Below are 25,827 nucleotides of genomic sequence, written 5' to 3'. Positions count from 1 at the left end.
ATGATACCATCAATCTTGCTGGTGACGAGGATGATTGGGTTCTCCCAGAACACATCAAGAATATGAAAGTTGGGGTACCTGTGGAAAAGAAGCCTGTAGGTCGTCCAAGAAAAAGCAACGCTGGAAGAAGACGGGAGAACCGTTTCCCGTCTGGTGATAAAAAAGGTTTTGTACCACGAAACTTCAGCCGCTGTGGCAGTTCAGGCCACAACAGAGCAACATGCAAAGCCCGCATTTGAGGCGTCTTGTACGTATTCGTTGTAATAACATTTTTTCTATTGGGAAATTTGATATATTGTAATGATGCATATTTTGTCATAGTTATTTTTGTTGAGGTTGAATATTTTTCAAATATTTTAATTATTTTTAGGTTTAATAGTTATTTTTGTTGAATAATATTGATATTTTATATTTGAAACCACGAATAATTATCAAAATTTGAACGAAAAGAAAGTCTATATATACATAACTGTAATGTTAATTACACAAAATATACAATGTCCCAATAATTACACATATAATCAGCCGACATTTTGGTAAAATAAATCAACACACCCACGTTGACGAAACATAGCTATCCCGGTCTGGCGTCACATCGGTCAATCCACGCTGCATCATGAGATGCTCCACATACTCAATGCAATAGACGCCACAATCACCACTAAATGCAAAATAAAATGTAAAGTCAGTCTAACGTAAAACATATTTTAATACTATAGTACTTTTTTATCGCTATGTACACGGTTGTTGACTTCAGAACTAAGTCGTGAGTGGCTCGAGTCGAGTGCATTTTTGGAAGCACCGTGATGTCCCTGTTAGTTAACGCCATGATCTGGTTGTTATGTGGAAATTCCCCGGTTGCAAGGATTAGCGAGGGCAGCAGTTCTCCCCAAGTCTTCAGGATGGGTTCCATGGCGGTCCAATGACAGACGCTGGAATCACAGTCGTAGACATTACTTTTCCACAGCTCTATGTCGACTTCAAGTGTGACCCAGTGCCTTGCCTCGGGAAGGTTCAGAACGAAGTAAATAAACTCGTTACCCCTCCATCTCTCAAAGACTTGGGACTGTAATTACAGAGAACAACGAAACAATTAACAAACCATAATAATCTTCCCAAACAATTAACATTTAAAATCTTACTAAAACAATACCTTATGAACTCCTCTGCAGTAGTCCAGGATATAATCCTCCCACACAAAGTTTTTCCTCGGACCCTTGTGGCTCGTCCATGCACTGCTGATCATGCTGGTCACGAATGTGGAGAGAATGACACCCTTCTGAGGAAATGTCAGTGGATAGTCGGTGCGTCGCCTCCTCAGCATATGCATTGCTGCATCTATATGCTGCATATAAAGGGAAATGTCAGTTAGACAAAAAAATATATTAATTGCACATAAAGTTGTAAAGTGAAGTAATATTATAAAATACTTTACTTACGTCATCTGTAAGCCATTCCTTTAGTGTGAGCATTATCCAAAAGAATCCTGGACCGTAATCACCACTTCTCAAATCCCGAAGTCGGTGGTTCGGAATGAGTCCAACACACCACTTTCGGAAAGTGGTTAACAATTTCTCATCCGGTGGCTCCAGGGGATCAAAAGTCGAAGATGGCCTATGTCTCCTCTTCATCTCCGTATAGTCACCGAACCATACAGGAGGCTTTCTCTTCATCTTTCGACTCTTAACCACTGCAGGTTGTGCCTCTATTGACAGAATCTCACCCTGCGACTCGGTGTCATGTACATGGATAACAGGTTGTGCCTCGATCGGAGTCGCTGGAGCTCCCTCATAAGGATCGTAATCGTCGGGGAAGACCTCCTCCTCTTCTACTGGGGGTGAAGCAGCTGGTGGTGGGGTAGATGGATCTCTTGGGGCCTCCGTCTTGAAGCTGTCGTTGGCAGACGATTCAACATGGCCAATATGTCTCCGAGCTGCTCCATAATTACGTTCTGACCACCCTTCAGCTCTACATGGCTGGTCTCGTATGCCTTCTTCAGCTCGACATGAGCAGCATACAAACCCTGAGTGTCAGCCTCGATCCTATCCAACCTCGCCACTAAATCAGTGTACTCGGCACCCCGAACGCCTGATGAAGATGGTGCACTGGGCTGAGGTTCTGAACCAGTGGCCTGAAAAAATATATATCAAAAAAATACGGTAAGCATACAATAATTCCACAATGTAACAAATATCACAAAACAAAAACAATAAAAAATAAAGACATAAAAAAATGTTCCAAAAATTGGTACCTGAGTGTCTGTTTCCTGAGTGTACGGGACACGAGTCTACGGTACCCGACTACCCGCCTCGGCCTCTCGTGTCATCCACACCATCATCAACCGGGTTCTCCACACCATCGTAAGATATGGTCCTCACAAATGCCTCCTCCTCTCGTCCGTGGAAGTAGCCCCTTCACCACTTCAAGATTCGTTTATGGTTCAAAAATATCAAAATAAAACCATTTAGCATTTATTACAAGCATTTATGTTAAATAATTATTCTGAACATAAGTGAAAATCATACCCGTCTAGAAAATAATGCGCTGACGTCTTTCTTCCCAATATCGCCTTTGCTCGTCCAGCTAAGCATTCTGGGGAACCGAATCCCGTGGTTCGTGCCATACCTCTTCCCAACCTCCAAAATGGCCTCGTACGCCCAATATTGTACTGCAGGTGCGAAGCCATATGCTGTGTATTTGCACTCGTGCTGAACATCCGAACTCAGCTTCTTCTCGTAGTTGGCCTTCTGTTTCAACATGTCTTTTTGAAGTGAGTGCATGAGTCTGGCGAATGAGTGCTTCCCCCAAGGAATCCGGAAGAAGAACTCGAGGTCTTCCACATATCTAAGTATGTGAGGAGTAATCAGCGCATTTGCCTCGCGGCCCAGAAGCACTGACTCCACAAACAAGCACAAGCCGAGCTTGTACAAGTCTTCCGGGTTCTGACAGTTTGTGAACCTATCTTGGAGTGCTTCTGTCTTCACACTATCAGACCGGTTGAAATATCTGTTGATCAATCGGTCTGACCCCGAGCGCGCAACCTGCGCAGCCTTCTCCTCTTCTGTTGGCCCCGAGGAGAAGTCCAGGCCTGTAATGAGTGCAAACTCCAGCACCCCGAATCTGACCTCCTTCCGACCAACATAAAACCGCATCCTCAACTCCTCCTGAGCATCCACTTTTATTTTGTGGAGCATCAGCTGGTGAAATAACACCGAGGAGAATGTCCAGGGTACGGCATTCCAGAAGCTCCCGAAACGGCTTTCCTTCGCCGTGTTATTAAGGTTGAACTCCTCAAACCGAGCTTTGATTTTTGCAAAAATTCCAGTGCCTCTATATGTGACGCGGCCAGTAAAATGCTCGGGTGCTGGAATAATGAGTCTGGGAGCCATCTGAAAAATCAAAGACCAAAAAAATTTAAATGTAAAAAAAGTTAAGAAATGTCGACATAACATCGACATCATGTCGATATTCTGTCGACATTATCAAACATTCATAACTGGTCGACAAATCGTCAACATACAATCGACATGCTATCGACATTATCATAAGAGCAGTGACAAACGACCAACATCGACAACTTATCGACATACAGTTGACAAATCGTCGACAATCCAACAGTAAACTACCACAAGAATCAACTACACTTATTATCGACAACCTATCGACATACTGTCGACAAATTGTCGACATTCTAACAGTAAACTACCAAAATAATCAACTACAACTTATTATCGACAACCTATCGACATATAGTCGACAAATTGTCGATATTACAAGGCAAAACTACAAAACATCAAACAAAGGTAAACCATCGACAAATTGTCGACAACCTGTCGACAACAATGTTCAAACACATAAACAGAAACCTATACATATCGATATCCTATCAATATCCTATCGACATTTCATCGATAATGATGTAAAAACACACAAACACCATTGAAACATATCCAACATATACAACATGCAATAATTGACATCTAGATTCGCATATACAATCTAAAACAATGTTATCTGAAGCACATACACAAATTCGCATTGAAATTTCTAAAATTTAAACAGAAAAAAACTTACCGTTGGATTGGATTGGTTCAGTGGTTTGTCGTCGTGGTCGTGGATTGCCGTGGGTGTTCGTCCTCTTCGTCGTCGTCGGTCGCCTTGGGTTTCGTGGGTTTCGTGGGTTCGTGGGTTCCTGGGGTGAGGACGGTTCGTGGGGTGAGGCCGTTTTGTGGGTTGTGGGTTCGTGAGGGGTGAGGAGGACAGAGAGAGAGAGAGAGAGGGAACGTCTGGTTTAGAGAGAGAGGAGGACTGGTTCGTGATCGTGAAGAGAGAGAGAGAGAGGGAACGTCAGAAAGAGAGAGGGAACGTCTGAGAGAGGGAAAGTTTAATTTAGGAGTATTTTAGGAATCTTTTAAAATTAGAGGAATAAATTTGTACAAATTATAAAAGCGTATAAATTTTGATATAGGTTATATTATTAAGGGCAAATAATTATCTATATAAATTCTCATTATCTTATTTGGTAAAATATTTAATAATTGTATAAAAAAAAATATAATGTAAAGGAACTTAGGAAATAATAATAACACAAAATCCCCAGGGGCGTGTTTGGAGATCACTATGTAATTACTAAGCTTAAGTCGTGTAATTATTAGAATAGTAATTATACTATATTTTAAAATATAAGGTGTGTTTGGATATAAGATGATAATTATATATGAATACTTAATATCTTGTTTGGTAAAATATTTAGTAATTACACAAAATAAAAATAGTAGTTAATATTTAAAATAAAAAGTTTTAGTACATCGGTCGGTTTGATCGGATTATAATATATTTTTACAAACTCAATATAAATGTTAGGTTCCAAATAGGGAAATTATACTAAATGGCCCCAAATTATATGAATATGTTAGTATATGTCCTCATTTTAAAAAATTATAGCAAATGATCCTTTTTTTTTTAAACCAAAGCGTTATATATAAATAAGACTAGATCTCGCGGTCATTACAAATGATAGTTCTAAGTATCGAGGATAGCTCCACGAAACCTATAATGTTCCGGGTGAAGGCCCATTTAGCCACATTGTGGGCAGCAAAATTACACATTCTAGAAATAAACGAAAAATTACAAGATAAAAAACACATAGAGAGTTTATTACAGACATAAACATAATTATCAATATTCCAATCATACTGACTTTCTTTCAGCGCTTTGATAACCTTTTCTGAATCACTCTCCACCAAAACATAGCAATGCTTTCTTAAAAGTACCGACTCTAAAGCAAGAAGGCACGCAGCCGCCTCTCCAATCAACGGGTCACGGAACTTGAGTTTGGAGGTAACAGCCCACACTACCGTCCCAGTATGATCTCTCGCCAAGGCCGCAATGAACATGGAGTCCACCAACCTTGACATCACAGTTGATTTTGATCCAGTCATCCGGCAGAGGGGTCCAACTCGGAGAAGCTGAAGTACTCGTCGGAGGGAATAAGCAAGATGCGTAATCTGTATAACAGTGAGAGATAGAATTAATAGCAGTCACAAGGTTACTCGGTTGAGAACTATGTACCTTGTTATTACGGGTAGTCCATATAGTGTCCACAACGATAGACGCATACAGGTACAATTTTTCAGACTCCACCCCATTCAACCTAAGGTTCCACAAAAATTTAACCCAGACCCAAACTCGACCTCCAGAGCCAAGGATCGGGAACACCCCCCAAGGGGAGGATCTCCAAAGATGGTAAGCAAAGTTACAATAAAGGAACAGGTGTTCCATCGATTCCGTAGCCTCCCCACATAAAGGGCACGTGTCATCATCAATAGGGATTCTCCTCGGGAGGAGACCGTGGATCGGAATAGCATTAGAAAGGATGCCCCACCAGAGATATTTGTGTCTTTCTAGAATTTTGGAGTTCCAAAGTTTGTTCCATAAGGTCGGCGCCACCACATTGGCAGGGGCTCTCTCCTCCGCCTGAATCAAATAAGCAGACTTAGTAGTGAATTTACCGCTTCTTTCCTTGGTCCAGATCCACCTGTCTCTCCCCTGGCCACAAGGCCTCCCCCCTTTGAGGATATTCGTAATGGTAACAGAATCAAACAAGGTCCCGAGCCTAGAAAGGTCCCAGTCCCCCTCATTCGTGAGAAGCTTCGCCACCTTATCCACCCTTTCTTGACACGAATTGATGGGCTTCGGGTAAAACCCATCTCCATGAACAATCCACGGATCATTCCAAACATTTGTATCTTCACCATTTGAGATAAACTTGCAAGCGCACTTTTTGAGGATAGGAATAGTCTTGACCAATTTTTCCAGAACCAAGAATTTGAATCTTTATAAGTAGCCTCAAAAAAAGGCTTACTTTTCAGGTATTTAGCTCTCAACACCCTGCAGCAAAGTGTTTGATTCTCAGTAAGGAGTGCCCATCCCCACTTAGTTAGGAGAGCCTGATTAAATTCCATGGATTTACGGAAGCCAAGACCTCCTCTAGATTTGGGTAGACAAATACCGTCCCATGCTTTCAGATACAATCCCCGATTTCCTTGTTCACATCCCCACCAAAAGTCTCTAATCATTCCGTCAATTCTTGAAGCAAGATTCTTGGATAGCTTGGTAGTTTGCATAGTGTACACAGGGAGGGCCAGGCCCACAGATTTGATAAGCGTTGCACGACCCGCTTTAGACAGTAATTTTAATTTCCAACCATGCAACTTTGACAAAAGATTTTCCATGATGAAATTGAAATCTGCATCCTTGCGCTTAGATCAAAAAAGAGGGAGTCCCAAGTAATTAATGTTCGTAGTCGCCAAGTTAAGCCCCAGCTCCTGCATGATCCCCCTTTTCATACCCTCACTGGTATTGTTGTTGAAAAAGATAGAGGTTTTAAGCTTGTTAACACATTGTCCCGACCAACTGCAAAACTTCTCAAGACATCTCCAAAAACCTTTGGCCTCATCAATAGTTGCTCTACCCACTAGAATGAGATCATCAGCAAAGAATAGGTGGGATAAACTAGGGCCATCTCTACTAAGTTTGATGCCTTTAATGGTGCCAATGCCCATGGCCTTCTCAAGAATCCGAGAGAGAATGTCTGCAGCCCAAATAAAGAGGTACGGGGACAGGGGATCTCCTTGTCGTAAACCACACTCAGGAATGAGACTGCTAACCTTACTCCCATTGAGAAGGATGTTTAAGGAAGTAGTGGTAATACACTAGAAGACCCACTTACGGAAAAGGTCTGGAGCTTTAAAGCTACTAAGCACGTGATCTATGAAACTCCAACTGAGCTTATCATAAGCTTTAACCAAATCAATCTTGATCGCGAAAAAACCTTCCTTTCCCTTCTTGCATTTAAACGTGTGAATAATCTCCTGGACCAGCACATTGTTGTCATTGATGCTTCTTCCGGGGACAAAAGCAGCCTGGGTAGGGCAGATCAGTCTAGGGAGAACCGATCTTATTCTATTGGCTATAATTTTAGAGATGACCTTATAAACCATGTTGCAGAGGGAAATATGTCTAAATTGGGATACTTTCTTAGGGTTGGCCTGTTGGGTTTTATGCCCTAAATAAAACACCATTTCAATGTAATCTATTTTATTCAACATCAATAAAGAAACAGAAGTATTTTTCATTCATTTGTGTATGTTTTGGTTCACCTTATCAATTGCTTGTCTATTTAATTTATAAATTCATTTGAAACCCTTTTCACATACTTGATCTTGTTTATTGTGTTGTCAACACTTTGGAAAGTAAACATGACTATGTGAATAAAGTTTCCTAGATTTATCAGACACAGGGTTTTACTCATATGATAATCTACAACAAGAGTTTACTTGCATTTGGAGAAATGCTATGTTCTTTCCAAAACATTGGTTAAAGTAAAGCTCAGGTTGGGTGCATGGAGTATGCATCGGAAGGGACCGATATTGAACTTTGACTTAGATTTATTAAACTTACCGTAAAATCTATTCAAGTCAATCTCGCCTAGTTGATCCTAGATCAAATGATCTTAATCCTGTTATGATTAGGCTCAATCTTAAGAGGTTATTCGTCTTATTTGATTTGTTAGTTAAGCCTACTTTTAGGTCAGGGTGATACGTACATTTTGGGAACACGGTAGTGCAATTGAGTGGGAGCGCTAACATAAACATGGAATCTATAGCTTCTATCTAACGAATAGTAAGTAAAGGATGATCTCCTTCGAGCTTGACCAAACGAAAATAAATGATGGAGTACTCATTTCACATAAGCTGAAATATCATTTATACGGGGTCAAGTGTTTTAAGGATAAAATACATAGTAGGGTGTAACGGTAATCTAATCCCGTTACAATGTAGATCATTCATATAGAGGATCATTGATCAAATTAGGATTATAACAATGGATAACTAATGATATGTCTATATGGTGGAACATATAGAGCATTCTATATACTGAGAGTGCAATTCTAAGTTCTATGCGTGGATTCAACGAAGAATTAATAAGCCAGTGAATTTAGGTTATAAATTCTTGATCTGGTTATTGGAAGCTCGGTTATATAGACCCATAGTCCCCGCACTAGTTGAGATAATATTGCTTGTAAGACTCATATAATTGGTTTTGATTAATCAATTCTAATTCTCAAATTAGACTATGCCTATTTGTGAATTTTTCACTAAGTAAGGGCGAAATTGTAAAGAAAGAGTTTTAGGGGCATATTTGTTAATTATGATACTTTGTATGGTTCAATTAATAAATATGATAAGTGACAATATTATTTAATAATTATTTATAGTTATTAAATAGTTAGAATTGGCATTTAAATGGTTGAATTTGAAAATTGGCATTTTTGAGAAAATCAGATGCAAAAGTGATAAAACTGCAAAATTGCAAAAAGTGAGGCCCAAATCCATAATGTCATGGCCCGCCACTTTTATAGGAATTATCCTCTGATATTTTCATTATTTTAATGTCAAATAATTCAAATCTAACCCTAGTGGAATGCTATAAATAGATAGTGAAGGCTTCAGGAAAATTACACTTTTCATTCAGAAAAACCTAAGCCTTCTCTCTCTATACCTGGCCGCCCACTCTCTCTCTCTCTCTCTTCTTCATTAAGATTTCGAAATACTTAGTGATTAGAGTAGTGCCCACACACAGCAAGTGATACCTCAATCATAGTGAGGAAGATCGTGAAGAAAGACTTTCAGCAAGAAGGAGTTGCAGCACTAAAGAATCAAAGAAAGAGATCCAGGTTCAGATCTTGATGATACTCTGCGACAGAAAGGATACAAGGGTGAGAGATCTGAATGAAAGGAGTCATATTATTCCGCCGCACCCAATGTAAGGTTTACTAAGCTTTATATGTGTTTATTTCATCGTTTTAGAAAGTTCATATTTAGGGTGTTAATCAACATACTTGTGAGTAGATCTAAGATCCTGGTAAAATAATTTCCAACAACTGGCCTCAGAGCCATGGTAATTGATTTTCTTGCAAGAAATTTGGACTTAAAACAATTGTTTGATGTTTTGGATGATATCATGTTGTTTTGAGTGTTGTTTGATGATTGATTAATGTTTGTAAATTTTTGTGAAAAATAATTGAATATCTGTTTCTGGAATTATTTTTATTGGATAGTATGGAAAAAATTAAGCAATTTACTTTTTTACAGAACTCTATTTCGATTTAATTTGAATTATTTATGATTTTTTGAAGTTTCGAAAAATATCGGAGTCGTGCAACTACACACGCGCGCGCGCACGAGGGTTGTCCGTACAGCTCGCAAATTTTTCGTTTTTCTTCAATTTTTCATGCTATTTCATGGATTTAACTTCCGATATTAGTGTAATTTGAATTTGAAAATAGTAAATATCTATCTTTTTGCTTAATTTTCTATCTTATTTTTAAATTTGATTATATCTTATCTTATTTTTAAATTTAAGGTCAGATATTAAATTTTTTAAATTAATTTTTTTATATAATTTGACCTTATTTAAATTTAAAATAAGATAACTATAATCATGTAATTTTAAATAGATATAGGATATTTTGCTAACTTTTAAATTTTGTTATTTTATTTATTTAAATTAAATCATAAAATCTGAAAAAGATATTTATTTATTTTTTTTAATTTTTATTTAATTTTTATTTATAAAATAATATTAAATTTTAAAAAGTAGTTAGTAAATTTTGAAATGATATTTAGGTTAGTTGAAACCTAATTTTTTAAAATTGTAGGTTTAATTTTAAATATTATTTTATTAATTTCGAAAATATTTAAATTTTATTTTATTTTATTTTTTTTCGAAAATAATTTTTTTTTTATTATTTAATTATTTTTTTTTCAAAATTAATTATTTAAAATTAAATAAATCCTACATCCAGCTATCCAGCTAACCTTGTTGCAGGAGTATGTATTTTTAGCTTGTTTGTAAGTTTTTAAAACCTATTATTGCTTGATTGCAAATAGCCACGGTTAACTTGTTGACAGATCCAATGATCTTATTTTAACTCATGGCTCCCTTGGTCAAGTATATAATTTGTAACAGGTATATTTACAATCTTCTTTCATCTGTGTATGACCTAGCAACATGATAGGATCCATCCAAATTGTGTGCCTGTGTGAGCCTATGTGTTTAATTTTATTATAGATGCATATAGGTTGTTATTGCTAAATAAAATATCATAGTTCTTGATAGATTTTATTTAGGCCCATTTAGTTTTGGGCCTATTCAATTAATAACAGTTGTTCATTTTAAGGTTAAATTCCTCTCTTTTGGGCCTTGTGTGAGAGTTGGGAGTCATAGAAGTGGGTACGACATACTGAACCCAGCACCCCCTCACATGAACCACCCCAATTGTGAAGGCCCATTTGCCTGATTTGAATAACTGTACTAGGTTAATTAAACTAGTTTAACCTAATAAAATTGATTAGAAACATAATTAATTTCATTTATTTTGAAATTAATTTAAGAAAACCATAGTTTAAAGAATTTTATAGGGTAAATACCATTTTGGACCCTCTGTTTTACAAAAGTTACCAATTGGACCTTGTGTTTTGTTAAATGACAAAATGGACCCTGTATTTTCAAAAATAGTACAAATAGGACCCTGAATTGATTTTTTGTCAAAATAAAGTTTAATTATAATCCGATCTAAAAGTGCTATATGACAAAACTATTTACATTTTTTGTATCTGTTCGTATTAAACATTGTCTTCAAGTTGGTTGTATTAAAAAAAAAGTTATAAAAAATTAAGCTCAGGGTCCTATTTTTACTATTTTAGAAAATACAGGGTCTATTTTGTCATTTAACAAAACACAGGGTCCAATCTGTAACTTTTGCAAAACACAGGGTCCAAAATGGTATTTACCCAATTTTATATTCTAAGCTAAACTATATGTATTTTCTTGTATTTAATTAATTATAGAATTATAACCATCTAGATTCTTTCTGAAGCTTAATTTAAATTTTTCATTAAATATTCCTATTTAAGTTGATATTTAGTTATCTCTAACTAATCAACTTAAATCTGAATATCTTTTGGATTTAAAATTTCAAAATTAAGTTGAGGAATTTTAGGCATTGGTTATTAAGATTCTTTAGATATTTTTTTTAAGTTGATATTTTTTTTCAAATATTAACTTAAAATGGAATATTTTTAAATTAAGTAGTTACAACTTAATTTTAATTTAATTAAATCTAATTTGAAAGATATTTAAGTTGATTTTTTAGATTCTTCTAAAACAACTTAAACAAGATATTTTCAAATTTGTTCCATATTTATTCGAATTTATTTTTCGAATTTAAATAATAATTGAAATTTAATTAAAGTTGATTTTTTATTTAAACCAACTTTAATTTGTAATTTTTCATTATTATAATACAGAATAAATGATTATACAAATATTTTAAAATAATGAGCTTTACTCAAGAGACATTCGATCTTCATTGTTGGTTTTACATCGCGTTTGTTTAGTGAGTAATCCTCCCTAATGGAGGAACGTTCATTAGCAATTTCGCACCGTTTAATCTCGAAAGATAAGTAGTTTGTAAGTCTTTTATATGGTATGGATCACCCTAATGGTGGCGACCATATTTGACTTGCAAATTATGAAACAATGGTGGAAACTCATAAGATATAATTGCCTTGACTCTCGCCTAAACGGGACAACGCTGAATTCGAATCTTGATCGAATAAAAGGTTGCTAGAATGATTATCATTTTAGATGAGTTGACAACTCTATTCAATGGATGATGGTTTGACTCTCGCCTAAACGGGACACTGTATCAATTTGCTGAAAAACCTTGGAAAATAAACTATGTTAGATTTAGTATTTTTATAACATATGTGATTATTTGTTATTTTCTGAACATGTGTATGAATTTATGAACAAAAACCTTACTTCTGTTTTATTGATGTGTTGTAGTGCCATTATGAATAACCCTCACCCCGATCCTCTCTTAGTTAATATCTTAGCAAAAGAACTCTATAGTGTGAAAATGCATCCTGGTAGTTGCATAAACTCGCACCTGTTGATGATGAATCTGAAGTTCCAAAAGGAAAATCTACTAGGAATTGATTTATCAAGAGAACAATGGATCCAATTCATTCTTAATAGTCTTCCTCCGGAGTATAATGAATTTGTTGTTTCTTACATGATCAACAATTTCAACTCCTCCGACATGGACAAACTTGAAGCAGAATCACGAGCCCATGAACGGAATCTGATTGCAATGGGTCCCCCTGGGTTTGCAATTCATAATCAGAGGAAAAGGATTAAGCATGAAGGCTCTAGCAAAGCTGCTTCTTCAAGTACAATTTTCAGACATAATCTTCTATGTTCGAATTGTAATGAAAAGGGACATCAAGAAGAACGATGTCCCCGACTTCTAAACAATTCAAACGAAGGTAATGCTTTTGTCTTTGAATCATGTGTTTTAGAGAATGACAAATCCGTTTGGATTGTTGATTCTGGGTCTACTAACCATGTATGTTCTTCACTGCAGCTGCTTGAAACTTGGGAAAATCTGCTTCCAGGAGAGTTAAAGCTTAAAGTTGGTAATGGCGAGTTAGTGTCGGTCAAAGCTAGAGGAAAAGCCCGCATCAAGTTTCAACAAAGATTTTTAATTTTAAAAAATGTTTTATTTATTCCAAACTTTAGTAGAAACTTTATTAGTGTCTCATGTTTGCAAACACAATCTTATATATTGAATTTTTCGAGTACTAATTGTTCAGTTTCTCGTAATGGATTTCAAATATGTGTTGCTACCATGGAACAAGGGCTTTATGTTTTAAGACCGAATACACAAATCTCACTAAACAGTGAAGTTTTCAATGTAGCTAAGCCTAGAAACCTCAAAAGAAAAGAGATTGATAATGATGATCAAACTTATCTATGGCATTTACGTTTAGGTCATTCTATCAATAGGCTAACCAAAGTCGGTCCATTGAAAAATGTCGTCCTAGGTGAATTGCCACAGCGTGCCAAATACCCCCTAGGGTTAGTGCATTCTGATGTTTGCAGACCTCTGAATGTGAAAGCCCAAGGAGGTTATGAGTATTTCGTCGCTTTCATTGACGATTACTCTAGATACAATTTTCTTTACCTAATGCAAAAGAAATCTGAAACGTTTGAAAAGTTTTAGGAGTTTCATGCTTTGGCTCAAAACCAATTAGGTAAATCATTAAAGATCTTGCGAACTGATAGGGGTGGAGAATATATGGATATGCAGTTCAAAGATCATTTAATTGAACTTGGAATTGAATCCCAATACACTGCCCCAGGCACTCCACAACAAAATGGAGTTGCAGAAAGAAGAAATCACACTCTTTTGGAAATGGTTAGGTCTATGCTAAGTTATTCAACTCTGTCTACGTCCTTCTGGGGATATGCTATACAGATGGCTAATGACATTTTAAATGTTGTTCCATCTAAAGCAGTCCCTAAGACACCCGTCGAACTTTGGAATGGTCGTATACCTAGTTTACGCCACTACAGAATTTGGGGGTGCCCTGCTCATGTCTTGAGAAAGAAAGAAGGCAAACTTGAATCACGTACCGAAGTATGCATGTTTGTCAGAAATTCTAAAGAGACCAGGGGTGGACTATTTTATAGTCACAAGGATAATAAAGTGTTTGTTTCTACAAATGCTACTTTTCTTGAAGAGAACTATATTAAAGACAACAAATCGAAAAGCAAAGTTGTTCTAGAGGAAATGCTTTCAGATATAACTCCTTCCAATGTTCCGTCCTCATCCACTGAAGAAGAGGACAATCCCACTCCCTCAGTCGAACTAACTGAGAAATCTACTACTAAAGTTTTTGTTCAGAAGATCACCGCTCCTCGTCGTAGTGGGAGGGTTTCAACAAAACCAACTCGTTATGGCTTGGATGGTGAAATCAATATGGTCGTTGGTGACGGTATTGAAGACGATCCATTAACCTATAAACAGGAAATGGCTAGTCCGCAACGGAAACGATGGTCAGCCGGCATGGATTCAGAAATGGATTCCATGAAAAAAGAACAAAGTCTGGGAATATGTAGACGCACCTGACGACTATCATCCGATAGGATGCAAGTGGGTTTACAAGAAGAAAAGAGGAGCTGGAGGCGAAGTCAAAACTTTTAAAGCTAGACTTGTAGCCAAGGGTTATACCCAAAGAGAAGGCGTGGACTATGAGGAAACTTTTAGTCATGTTGCCATGCTCAAATCCATCTGAATTCTTCTCTCCATAGCTGCTGCTTTCGATTATGAAATCTAGCAAATGGATGTCAAGACTGCCTTCCTTAATGGGGTACTTGATGAAGCCATCTATATGGAGCAACCAGAAGGCTATGTTCTTCCAAGGCAGGAAAAGAAAGTTTGCAAATTAAATAGGTCTATCTATGGACTTAAGCAAGCTTCTCGCTCATGGAACAAAAGGTTTGATGAAATCATCAAGACCTATGGCTTTCTTCAGAATGAAGATGAACCTTGTGTTTACCAACTCAAGGAAGACCAAGTAGTAGTATTCCTGGTCCTTTATGTTGATAACATTTTGATTATTGGAAACAATATCAAGAAAATGACTCAAATCAAGGAATGGCTCACCACTCAATTCGATATGAAAGATTTGGGTGAAGCAACCTATGTTCTTGGTATTCAGATTATCAGAAACTGGAAGAACAGATCCCTTGCTCTCTCTCAAACAACCTACATTGACAAAGTTTTAGAGAGATTCTCCATGAACAACACCAATGGGGCAAACATGTCTTCTAGATATGGTATTCGTCTATCTAAGGAACAGTCTCCTACTGATCCTCAAGAGATAGAGGACATGGCGAAAATTCCTTATGCTTCTGCAGTTAGAAGTCTAATGTATGCAATGTTATGCACTAGACCTGACATCTGCTATGCAGTTGGAATCGTGAGTAGGTATCAGTCTAATCCAGGACATGAACATTGGAATGCAGTTAAGTATATTCTGAAATACTTAAAGAGTACAAGGAAACTTGTGTTAGTCTACAAGGGTGGTGCTTTAAATCCCATAGGCTATACTGATTCAGATTTCCAGGCAAGTCTTGAAGACAGGAAATCCACATCTGGGATGGTGTTTACTCTTGGGGGTGGAGCAGTGGTTTGGAGAAGTGCAAAACAAACTGCGATATCGGACTCGACGATGGAAGCCAAATACATAGCTGTAGCCGAAGCTGCTAAAGAACTTGTCTGGCTAAGAAAGTTCTTCACCAGTATCGGTGTTGTGCCTGGAATAGAAAAGCCTCTGGTCCTACTTTGTGATAATAATGGAGCAATAGCCAACAGTAAGGAACCTCGAAGCCACAAGAGAAGCAAACACATTGAAAGGAAGTATCACATTATCAGAGAATATGTGGCAAGAGGGGACGCACTAGTTGAGAAAGTGGACACAGAAGATAACTTAGCTGATCCATTCACCAAAGTCTTGGCCGTGACTGCATTTGAAAAGCACCGTCAGAATTTAGGATTAATTGATATGTACTGATTAGTTTTATATTAGTGCAAGTGGGAGTTTTTTGGGTTTTATGCCCTAAATAAAACTCCATTTCAATGTAATCTATTTTATTCAAAATCAATAAAGAAACAGAAGTATTTTTCATTCATTTGTGTATGTTTTGGTTCACCTTATCAATTGCTTGTCTATTTGATTTATAAATTCATCTGAAGCCCTTTTCACATACTTGATCATGTTTATTGTGTTGTCAACACTTTGGAAAGTAAACATGACTATGTGAATAAAGTTTCCTAGATTTATCAGACACAGGGTTTTACTGATATGATAATCTACAACAAGAGTTTACTTGCGTTTGGAGAAATGCTATGTTCTTTCCAGAATATTGGTTAAAGTAAAGCTCAGGTTGGGTGCATGGAGTACGCATTGGAAGAGACCGATATTAAACTTTGACTTAGATTTATTAAACTTATGGTAAAATCTATTCAAGTCAATATCACCTAGTTGATCCTAGATCAAATGATCTTAATCCTGTTATGATTAGGCTCAATCTTAAGAGGCTATTCGTGTTCTTTGATTTGTTAGTTAAGCCTACTTTTAGGTCAGGGTGATACGTACATTTTGGGAACACGGTAGTGCAATTGAGTGGAAGCGCTAACATAAACATGGAATCTATAACTTCTATCTGGCGAATAGTAAGCAAAGGATGATCTCCTTCGAGCTTGACCAAACGAACATAAATGGTGGAGTACTCATTTCACATAAGCTGAAATATCATTTATACTGCCATGGCCGACCACTTTTATAGGAATTATCCTCTGATATTTCATTATTTTAATGCCAAATAATTCAAACCTAACCCTAGTGGAATGCTATAAATAGATAGTGAAGGCTTCAAGAAAATTACACTTTTCATTCAGAAAAACCTGAGCCTTCTCTCTCTATACCTGGCCGCCCACTCTCTCTCTCTCTTCTTCCTTAAGATTTTGAAATACTTAGTGATTAGAATAGTGCCCACACAGAGCAAGTGATACCTCAATCATAGTGAGGAAGATCGTGAAGAAAGACTTTCAGCAAGAAGGAGTTTCAGCACTAAAGAATCAGAGAAAGAGATCCAGGTTCAGATCTTGATAATACTCTGCGACAGAAAGGATACAAGGGTTAGAGATCTGAACGGAAGGAGTCATATTATTCCGCTGCACCCAATGTAAGGTTTACTAAACTTTATATGTGTTTATTTCATCGTTTTAGAAAGTTCATATTTAGGGTGTTAATCAACATACTTGTGAGTAGATCTAAGATCCTGGTAAAATAATTTCCAACATGGCCACCTTCAGAATCAGAATGACATTAGTTGCATTGATGCCTCTATGCATGTACCCGGATATGAAGAAATCCTCCACAGCCTCACAGAAATCATTACCTACTGAATTCCAGTAATGTTAAAAGAACAACACTGACATACCATCAGGACCTGGAGCCTTTAGACTACCCATGGAAAAACGCGTCTGTCTGATTTCTTCATAGTTAGGGACAACTACCAAATCACTTTGCTCCTGGCTAGAAAGGTGGTCCGAAATCAGACTGTCTAAGCTCTCCAGCGGCCCATGGACCGAATTTTGAAATATGCTTCCCAAAAAATCAGAGAATTCTCTGCGAATGTCTTCTTTGTTGCTCAGCCACACCCCGTCTTTGTTCAAGATGGATTCAATTGCATTCCTTCTATTTCTAATAGTGGCAGTGGTGAAGAAGAATTTAGAACACTTATCCCCCTCCTTGATCCAGGACACCCGTGAACTTTTTTGCCAGTATAGAGCTTTTTGTCTCAGAGCTTGGTTTAGGAACTTTCTGATTTCCAACTCCTCGGCCCAAACCCTTGACCCATAAGGAAGACCCTGAATGGAGTTCAATTGGCCTTCCAAATGAGCAATGCGGTTATCCAGCTTTCCAAATTGCTCTCGACTCCACTTACTAAGAGCTAAGCGCGTGGCTCCCACCTTCTTGAAAACCCTAGTTGGGGCCAAACAATGAGCCACAGAGCCCCATGCATGTTCTACTATCAGCTTGCTACGGGGGTCTCTAGTCCACCAGGCCTCAAACCTGAACGGCTTAGTGGCCTTAGTTTCTTGGTTAAGGGTACTGATACAAACGGGTCGGTGGTCCGAGTTGCAAGTGTGGTAAGACCGGACAACCGCTTTTGGGAAAAGCCTAAGCCAATCCCCATTAGCCAAAGCCTTGTCGAGAGCTGATTTGACATGAGCCTCACCATCACGGTGGTTGTCCCAAGTGAGACAATCTCCTTTAACTGGAAGATCAATTAAACCTGATCGACCGATTAAATCAGAGATGAAAGGCAAGAATTGATCCCTCCCTCTCGAGCCCACCCTTTCAGAGTTTTTTAGTACAAAGTTCACATACCCGAGAATCAACCAAGGTCCACCAAATTTGCTCCCAAGGCCCATCAATTTCGACCAAAAATTCTTCTTTTCATTAAAATACGGCGGACCATACACACAAGAGAGCATCCAGGGGTGATGCTCGGGGTCCGAATACACAATACCCGAGATATGATTTTTAGAGTAACTCACGGTCTCAAAGGAAAACTCGGCCTTCCAGGCAAAAAGAAGGCCACCTGCACCACCAACCGCAGGAACAATAATATTAAAATAAAAATGCAAGTTTTTCAGAGAACGTACCAAGTGAGCGGGGTCGCTTTTGAGTTCGGAGATGAAAATGAAATCAAGCGAACACGATCGAACTAGGGCTTTCACTTCAAGAACCATAGAGGTCTGCCCCAATCCTCTACAGTTCCAAGCAACGCCTCTCATGGCGCCTGTGGAGGAGGGCCGTTCACCTCCTCCACAGGGGTAGTAAAGTCCACAGGGTCACCCACAGCGGAGCCCGTATCTTCAATAAGGACTAAATTCTATTTCGGGATGTAGATATCTGCTAGCCGAGCCCTAGCCTTCCAAGCCGTGAGTCTCTGAGATTGACCAGCAGAAATTGGTTTGTCCATGTGATGGGTTACCTCCATAAAGAATTCAGCGGGGTTTGAAGAGCTCCCATCACCCATGGACGTCTCCTCCGGGTCACTTGATCTCTCCAACTGGCTAGTCCCGTCCGGCCCAACCCCACGCGGAAAATCTCGAACCACACATTTCACTCTTCTCATATTCCATTTAGGCAAGATCTTCAAGGAGTGGGATTCCACATCAAGTTTCCTCTTTTTCACCAGGGTGGTTCTTTCATTTGTCTCCGAAGTCGATTGCACACCAATGTCAAGGAGACCCGCTTTCCTTTTCATTTTTCCATTTAATGAAAAATTAGAAAACTCTTGTAGATATCCTTCTTGAGCTTGAAAAAATTTAGCAAGAGACCTCCTCTCATCAAGGTGTTCAGAGAGGTCTTGTCCAACAATAGAAAGCTTGGATCCATCAGCTTCATCAATAGCATTTTCATTAAAATTCTCAACTACCTCTTTTAAATGATTTTTCTGCACTAGCCCACAAGAACTAGGCTTCGGCCCCACCATCCCTTTTCCTTTAGTATTCGACCCAGGAATAAGCATGATATCACCATTTAATTCATTTTCAATATTGTTATTTCCAAGCCCACTACCAAGTCCAAGAGCCATATCACATGACATAAACCTGGGCCCACTTGAAATGTTCACATTCGACCCACCCACCTTAAGCTCCACCTTGCTATTTCCAACACTTGGTTTTTATAACACTTCACCCTAAAAACCCCACTAATATTTCCATTCAAATTCAAATCACTCTCTGAAAATGGCAAAAGGTCAGGTGCCTTTCTACTACTCAGATCCTAAGATAGGGACATATCATCCAACTGAGAAACAACCCCCTTCAAGACATCAGCCTCCTTCGGCCTCCACGCCGTTCGTACCTGGGCGCCTCCCCGTCGCCTCGAAGCTCGACCTCGCATAGATCTCGAGGCATCCAAGCGAGTTAACGGAGCCACCCCAGCGCTCGGCACCGTCCCACCTTCAGATCAGTGCCGGCAGTGAGTTGTAGTTTAATCTTGCCACATGGAGCAATGTAAGCTCCACTGAAACCATACATGAGCTATTCACATAGTTCCAGGTTTTCTAAAGTTAAACCCATCCTGAGTAGGGCTTGCTTGACTAGGATGTTTAATGATGCTCCGTCGTTAATCATTACCCTGGCCACCATCATATTACTTAATTAGACCTCAACAACTAGAGGATCGTTGTGAGGGTAGCTAACATGATAAGAGTTTGATTCTGTAAAGGTGATCGACTCACATCCGTAGCATTGTGACTTTGGAGGACGTTTTGCTACCTTTAGGACTTCAGCTCTTGGTTCATGTTAAAGTGATCTTGCATACCTTTCCAAGGCCTTCCTTGAATTTCCAGCTAGGTGAGGGCCTCCAATCACAATATCTAACCTGCCTACAACTGGTGCAAGCTGGAGAGGTGCATTTCCCCCAATTGGAGCTTCAAGTCGTACATACCACTGAAGAGTAGCATGTTTCTGTCTGATGAGAAATTCTATCTTGTCCCGCAATTGATTACACTTGTTAGTATTATGATCGTAATTGTTGTGGTAACGACAAAATTTGTTCATGTACCTCTTCCCTAACTCTTTGAAAGGAAGAGGTTTGTGATACGACAATGTTGACTATGTGTAGGACTAAACATTTTGAGCGGGTTCGACCCGAACCCGGCCAACCCGCCCGGACCCGACCCGGTCAACCCGTAATTTTTTTTTAAAAAAAAATATTCGGGCGGATCGGGTTCAACCCAATGCCCTCCGGTTGGGTTCGCGGGTTGAGTTTTTGGGGACACCGGGTTTCAGGTTGAACCCAAACCTGCCCGCCAACCCGCATATAAATACATTATATATATTTTTTTATTTTTTTTATTACATATTATTATATTATATATTAGTTTTTGAACTTCACCACACACACTAGAGAGAGACGACAAATATATTATAGTATATATGTGACAGTGATATAATGTGAAAACCTAAAAAATAGAAAGAAAGAAGGTGATGAATTTTTTTTAATATGTAATTATAAATTTATAAATAAGTTATTACATTAATTAATTTTTTTAATATGTAATTATAAATTTATAAATAAGTTATTACATTTTATAGAAATTATAGATTATAGTTAATAAATAAAAAATAAAAGAAATAATTATTTGAACAAAAAATAATTTTTTTAAAGAGTTGACCGGGTCAACTCGCCAACTCGGTCAACCCGGCCAACCGAAACTCACCGACCCGCTAACCCGCCAATCCGTTCCCTATTCGGGTTCGGGTTCGGTTTCATTTTTTTAAACTTGAAACCCGTGAACCCGAAACCCGCAAACCTGAAACCTGATATACCCGCCCGATGTTCAGCCCTAACTGTGTGGCCATATATATATCTCTTCTCTTGGAGCCAAAAGAATGGAGTAGGTGGTGAAGCGAGGCTCATAATCTCTTAAGGGCTTGCCCCTAGTTTAAGGCTTCTTTCCTCTGGGAGAGTTCCCTTGCTTGCCACCATTGTTGGCTCTTTTTCTCCATTCGAACCTCCCTTTTTCCCATTGCCTTGCACCTTAGTAGTTGGGGCTTCAATGTCTGGTGACTTCTACTTGCCACCCTTTGAGCCCTTTGCTCGGGTGACAGCTTCTTCAAGTTTGATAAACCCATCTGCTCTATCTAATAAGTTTTTCACGGTGTAGACTGCCTTGAGACGAAGGTTAGACCACAAAAGACTCATCTCCTTAAGCCCGGCTACAAGTTCCATAACCCTTGCATCCTTGCTAAGACTTTTGGTCTTAGAAGCTACCTCTAAGAATTATTGTATGTAGTCCTTGAGGGGCTTGTCAACCTGTTGCTTGACATCCACCAAATCATTGGGCTCGATTTAGAGTTGTTGGGAAGGAGCGAACTAGTTGCCAAAAGCATCCACTAGATCTTTCCATGAGTCAATTGATCCAAGGGAGAGCTTAAGGTACCACCGTTGTGCTAGGCCTGTTAGTGTAGCAGGGAAGATTCTACACCTGTCATCATCTCTCACACCTTGCAGATCAATCTGCATTTCAAAGTAATTGTAACACCCTAATAATTAGGCACGCCACGATAACTAATTATGAAACCCTAATCCCCTAAACTGGGATTACTAGAAGGATAAGCGTGGGAAATTTAAATTTTGATTCGAAACAAAATGAAAATTAAACTTGTAATAACTTTAACTTTACAAAATAACCAAAAGATACATGTCTCGGGATCCCATAAATATTATTACAAAATATTACAAGTCTAATTCACGAGCTTACCTAAGCGGCAAAATCAGAGTTACACAATACATCACTAGTAGACCCCAACCCGCTTGGTCTAGTGTGGCCCAAAGATGTACATGCACCGCCAAGCTCTCACTCTCATAGCTGATCACTAACTGATTTACCCTTTCCTGCACAGTAGAGCACCCGTAAGCCAAGCCCAGCAAGACAGTAAAAGATATTAATAGTCATGAATAACACATCACATATATAATAATGACATTTCACATTCGTCTATTTAATATAGACCTGCGTGTTAAGCTCACATGCCCATTTATGTCTATGTGGCATAGACTCACGTGTTACACTCACACATTTATTTATGTCTACATAGCATAGACTCATGTTTTATGCTCACACGTCTATTTACAATAAGGCCTTAAAAGGGTTTATTTGGGTTATAGTTACCGAGTCTAACCTGATTATGCCTTGCCCGCATAACCCTATTTGTATATACATAATTCATACATTACGTTCTTTCAGTGGTTTATCCTGATGATGTATATCAGGTCTAACCTAGTTATGCCTCATACACATAACTCGTGACATATATGCGTATATTCAATTTATACTATAATATATTAAATCTTAGGGTAATAACCCTAACTCGCATACCAAATAATTACTCAAATAACATATTATAGCATGCTTAAAATAACACCTATAAGAGGGTAATAAACTTAATTCATGCTTTCGCTTTATTAGCAATATTATTGTACATCATTGCTCTCTTACCTTCATATAAATTCTAGGGTAATATCCCTAAACCGTATTATTATCAAACTCAAGGTACTAATTTACCGAGTGTAACTTAATTATGCCTTGAGCGCATAATTCTTTATTCTAACATATTTAGCATGGCATAACACTCAAAATCATTTAATTACTAGGGTGATAATCATAGGCCATATAACTACTCATTTTAGGGTAATAATCCTAATCCCGGTTCTTAACTAATCACACCCATAATATAAAACATGAGCGCCGCCGCGCTTAACTCTACGTGCTAACTACTGTCTTACCTGATGTCTCGCAAATGTGGAGATTCTAATTCCCCGAGTGCTCCTGATCAAGTGGCGGTAATCCTAGTCACAATTTTTGGAATTTTAATCCCTAAATCCAATCTCACATAATTATAAAATTAGCATTCAAATTCCAGATAATCACGTAGAGCTCAGAACGAGCTTTCCGATGATATAAAGAACGTCCTAAACGAAGTCCCGAGTCAAAAGTTATGACGAAAATAAAAACCTAAAAAAATATAATAAACTGCCAATGCCATGGTCGCGACCAAGCTTGCAATGGTCGCGACTAGAGCCCAAACAGGGGCTCATCCTCTCTGGTTGAGTGCTAGGTCGCGAATACTAAAAATAGGTCGCGACCACTAGGTTTAAAAACCCAAAAAATGCCCAGAAAATCATATTTAACCCAATTCAAACTTCGGCCAAATTATCTCAAACCTACCCAATCATGGCAAGACACCAAAACACATAATTTCAAGCTCTTAACTTCAGCAACCATGCATCAAAAGTTCAGGTTTGAAAACAACCCTAAAAACTCACTAACAATTATATATGCATAGCTCATAGATTAACAAGTTCAAACAACCAAAAAGCCATAAATTGCTTCAATTCTCTACACATGCATCAAGAACACTCACAACCTATAAACATGCTCTTCAACTTCAATTTTAGCAGCAAAAATTAAAAATTAAAACAGTAGGAAACTACCTCAAGCCTCAAGCACAATCAAGCCTGAACACCTCCAAATTTCAAGCTTGAAATCAAGACCAATTCACAAAAATTTACAAATGAAAAAGAGGTTGAGAGAGAGAGAGAGAGAGAGAGAGAGAGAGAGAGAGAGAGAGAGAGAGAGAGAGAGAGAGAGAGAGAGAGAGAGAGAGAGAGAGAGGTTAGTTCTTGCCAAAGAAAATTAGAAAAATAAACATTTAATTTCCTCCAAATTCCCTTTTATTTAAAATACACTAAATGGTAAAAAAAGACCAAAATGCCCTTAGGGCCAAACACCACATAAACATGCATAAAAGAGCAATGTTGTCATTTCCTTCACATACCACATTATTCAAATAACTTTCAGAATATTCATATATCAATAAAATGCCAATATAAAATCCTGAAAAATGTATTTCAGCCCTGAACCCAGTTCGGCCCAAAATGCCCAATTATGACTATACCGCGCCGACTTGTCAGAAAATACCTGAAATGGGACAAAAAAAGTAAACTATATAATAATATAGTCCATAAGCACGTCATAATATTAAAATTACAATTTTACCCTTCTTAGGACAATTACAAAAATGCCCCTGGCTCACCAATGGAGTCTTAACATGTCACTTATCAAACTAATTCACATATAATAGATTATATAATAATATAATTTCATAATAATACATAATCAACTAGTTAGGGTTCACTAATCCATTTCCTTAATCTTAGGATATTATAGTAGTGGATGTGAGAAAGTGGATCTTCCTTCTCAGTGTATTAATGCCAGGAAGGGTTCTTGAACTTCAGAGGAATGGGAAGAGCTTTGATTCGTTTGGAGAGTGGTGAGCGTTGTTCTCTATAAAGCTCAAATTCATACAACTTAGGTGTCGTGATCCCCTTCACTAAAGCAGTCAAGGTGTCAAATTTTGCCTGATTGACCCCATGAGTGGTGGTCTGCATCCCAGATGGAGCTTCTGTTACTCGGATATGGTCTTTGTTGGGTTTTATGCCCTAAATAAAACTCATTTCATATAATCAGATTTACTTATTAATAAAGATTAGAAATAACATTTTATGTTGCATGGTTCACATGATTTATTTCATGATTATATGTATATAATGTATGAATTCTTTTTAAGTCCAGAACATATGAGTTCGTTAAAGATTATAGTGTTGTCAGCACAGTGGAATATAATCTTTATTATATGTTCATAAGTTTATTCCCTGATTTGTCAGAACACTGGATTTAGACTGACATGGTATAATCAGCGATAGGTATTCTTACACCTTGGAAAAGTGTTATGTCCTTTCCAGGATATCACCTGTTGATCCTAGATCAAATGATCTTAATTCTGATATGGTTAGGTTCAATCTCAAGAGTGTTATTCGTGTTCTTTGATTTGTTAAGTTAAGCCTACTTTTGGGTCAGGGTGATACTTACATTTTGGGAACACGGTAATGCAATTGAGTGGGAGCGCTAACATAAATATGGAATCTATAGCTTCTATTTGGCAAATAGAAGTAAAGGATGATTTCCTTCGAGCTTAACCAAACGAAGATAAATGGTGGAGATCTCATTTCACTTAGGTGAAATATCATTTATACAGGGTTAAGTGTTTTAAGGATAAAATACATTGAAGGTGTAGCGGTAACTGTAGTGCCTTTTCAATGTAGATCATCTATGTAGAGGATCATTGATCACATTAGGGTTATAACAATGGATAACTAATGACGTGTCTATATCATGGAACATATAGAGCGTTCTATATGACTGAGAGTGCAATTCCAAATTCTAAGTGTGGATTCAATGAGGAATTAATAAGTTAGG

General features: G+C 37.9%; 1 protein-coding gene across 1 annotated transcript; it reads right to left on the bottom strand.

Annotated features, from left to right (window-relative positions):
* Positions 1 to 6,767: 6,767 nt before the first annotated feature.
* On the bottom strand, positions 6,768 to 18,784 carry LOC133034196 (uncharacterized). Its single transcript, XM_061109237.1, has 3 exons — positions 17,422 to 18,784; positions 17,288 to 17,379; positions 6,768 to 7,214 (listed from the first exon to the last, which is right to left on the bottom strand). Exons 1-3 carry the CDS (start codon positions 18,782 to 18,784, stop codon positions 6,768 to 6,770), a joined length of 1,902 nt encoding a protein of 633 aa, XP_060965220.1.
* Positions 18,785 to 25,827: the final 7,043 nt, after the last annotated feature.

Source organism: Cannabis sativa, chromosome 2, assembly GCF_029168945.1.
Source record: "Cannabis sativa cultivar Pink pepper isolate KNU-18-1 chromosome 2, ASM2916894v1, whole genome shotgun sequence".
NCBI lineage: Eukaryota > Viridiplantae > Streptophyta > Magnoliopsida > Rosales > Cannabaceae > Cannabis > Cannabis sativa.
Note: the sequence above shows the minus strand (reverse complement) of the source record. Positions and strands in the feature narration are given on the sequence as shown.

Coding starts and splice junctions, on each gene's coding strand:
- LOC133034196 (XM_061109237.1), bottom strand. CDS start 18,784: ATGAGAGGCGTTGCTTGGAACTGTAGAGGATTGGGGCAGACCTCTATG. Junction 17,380..17,421: donor AAAGGCTCCAGGTCCTGATG/GTATGTCAGTGT, acceptor GGAATTCAGTAG/GTAATGATTTCTGTGAGGCT. Junction 7,215..17,287: donor ATGTCATTCTGATTCTGAAG/GTGGCCATGTTG, acceptor TGGGTCTTCTAG/TGTATTACCACTACTTCCTT.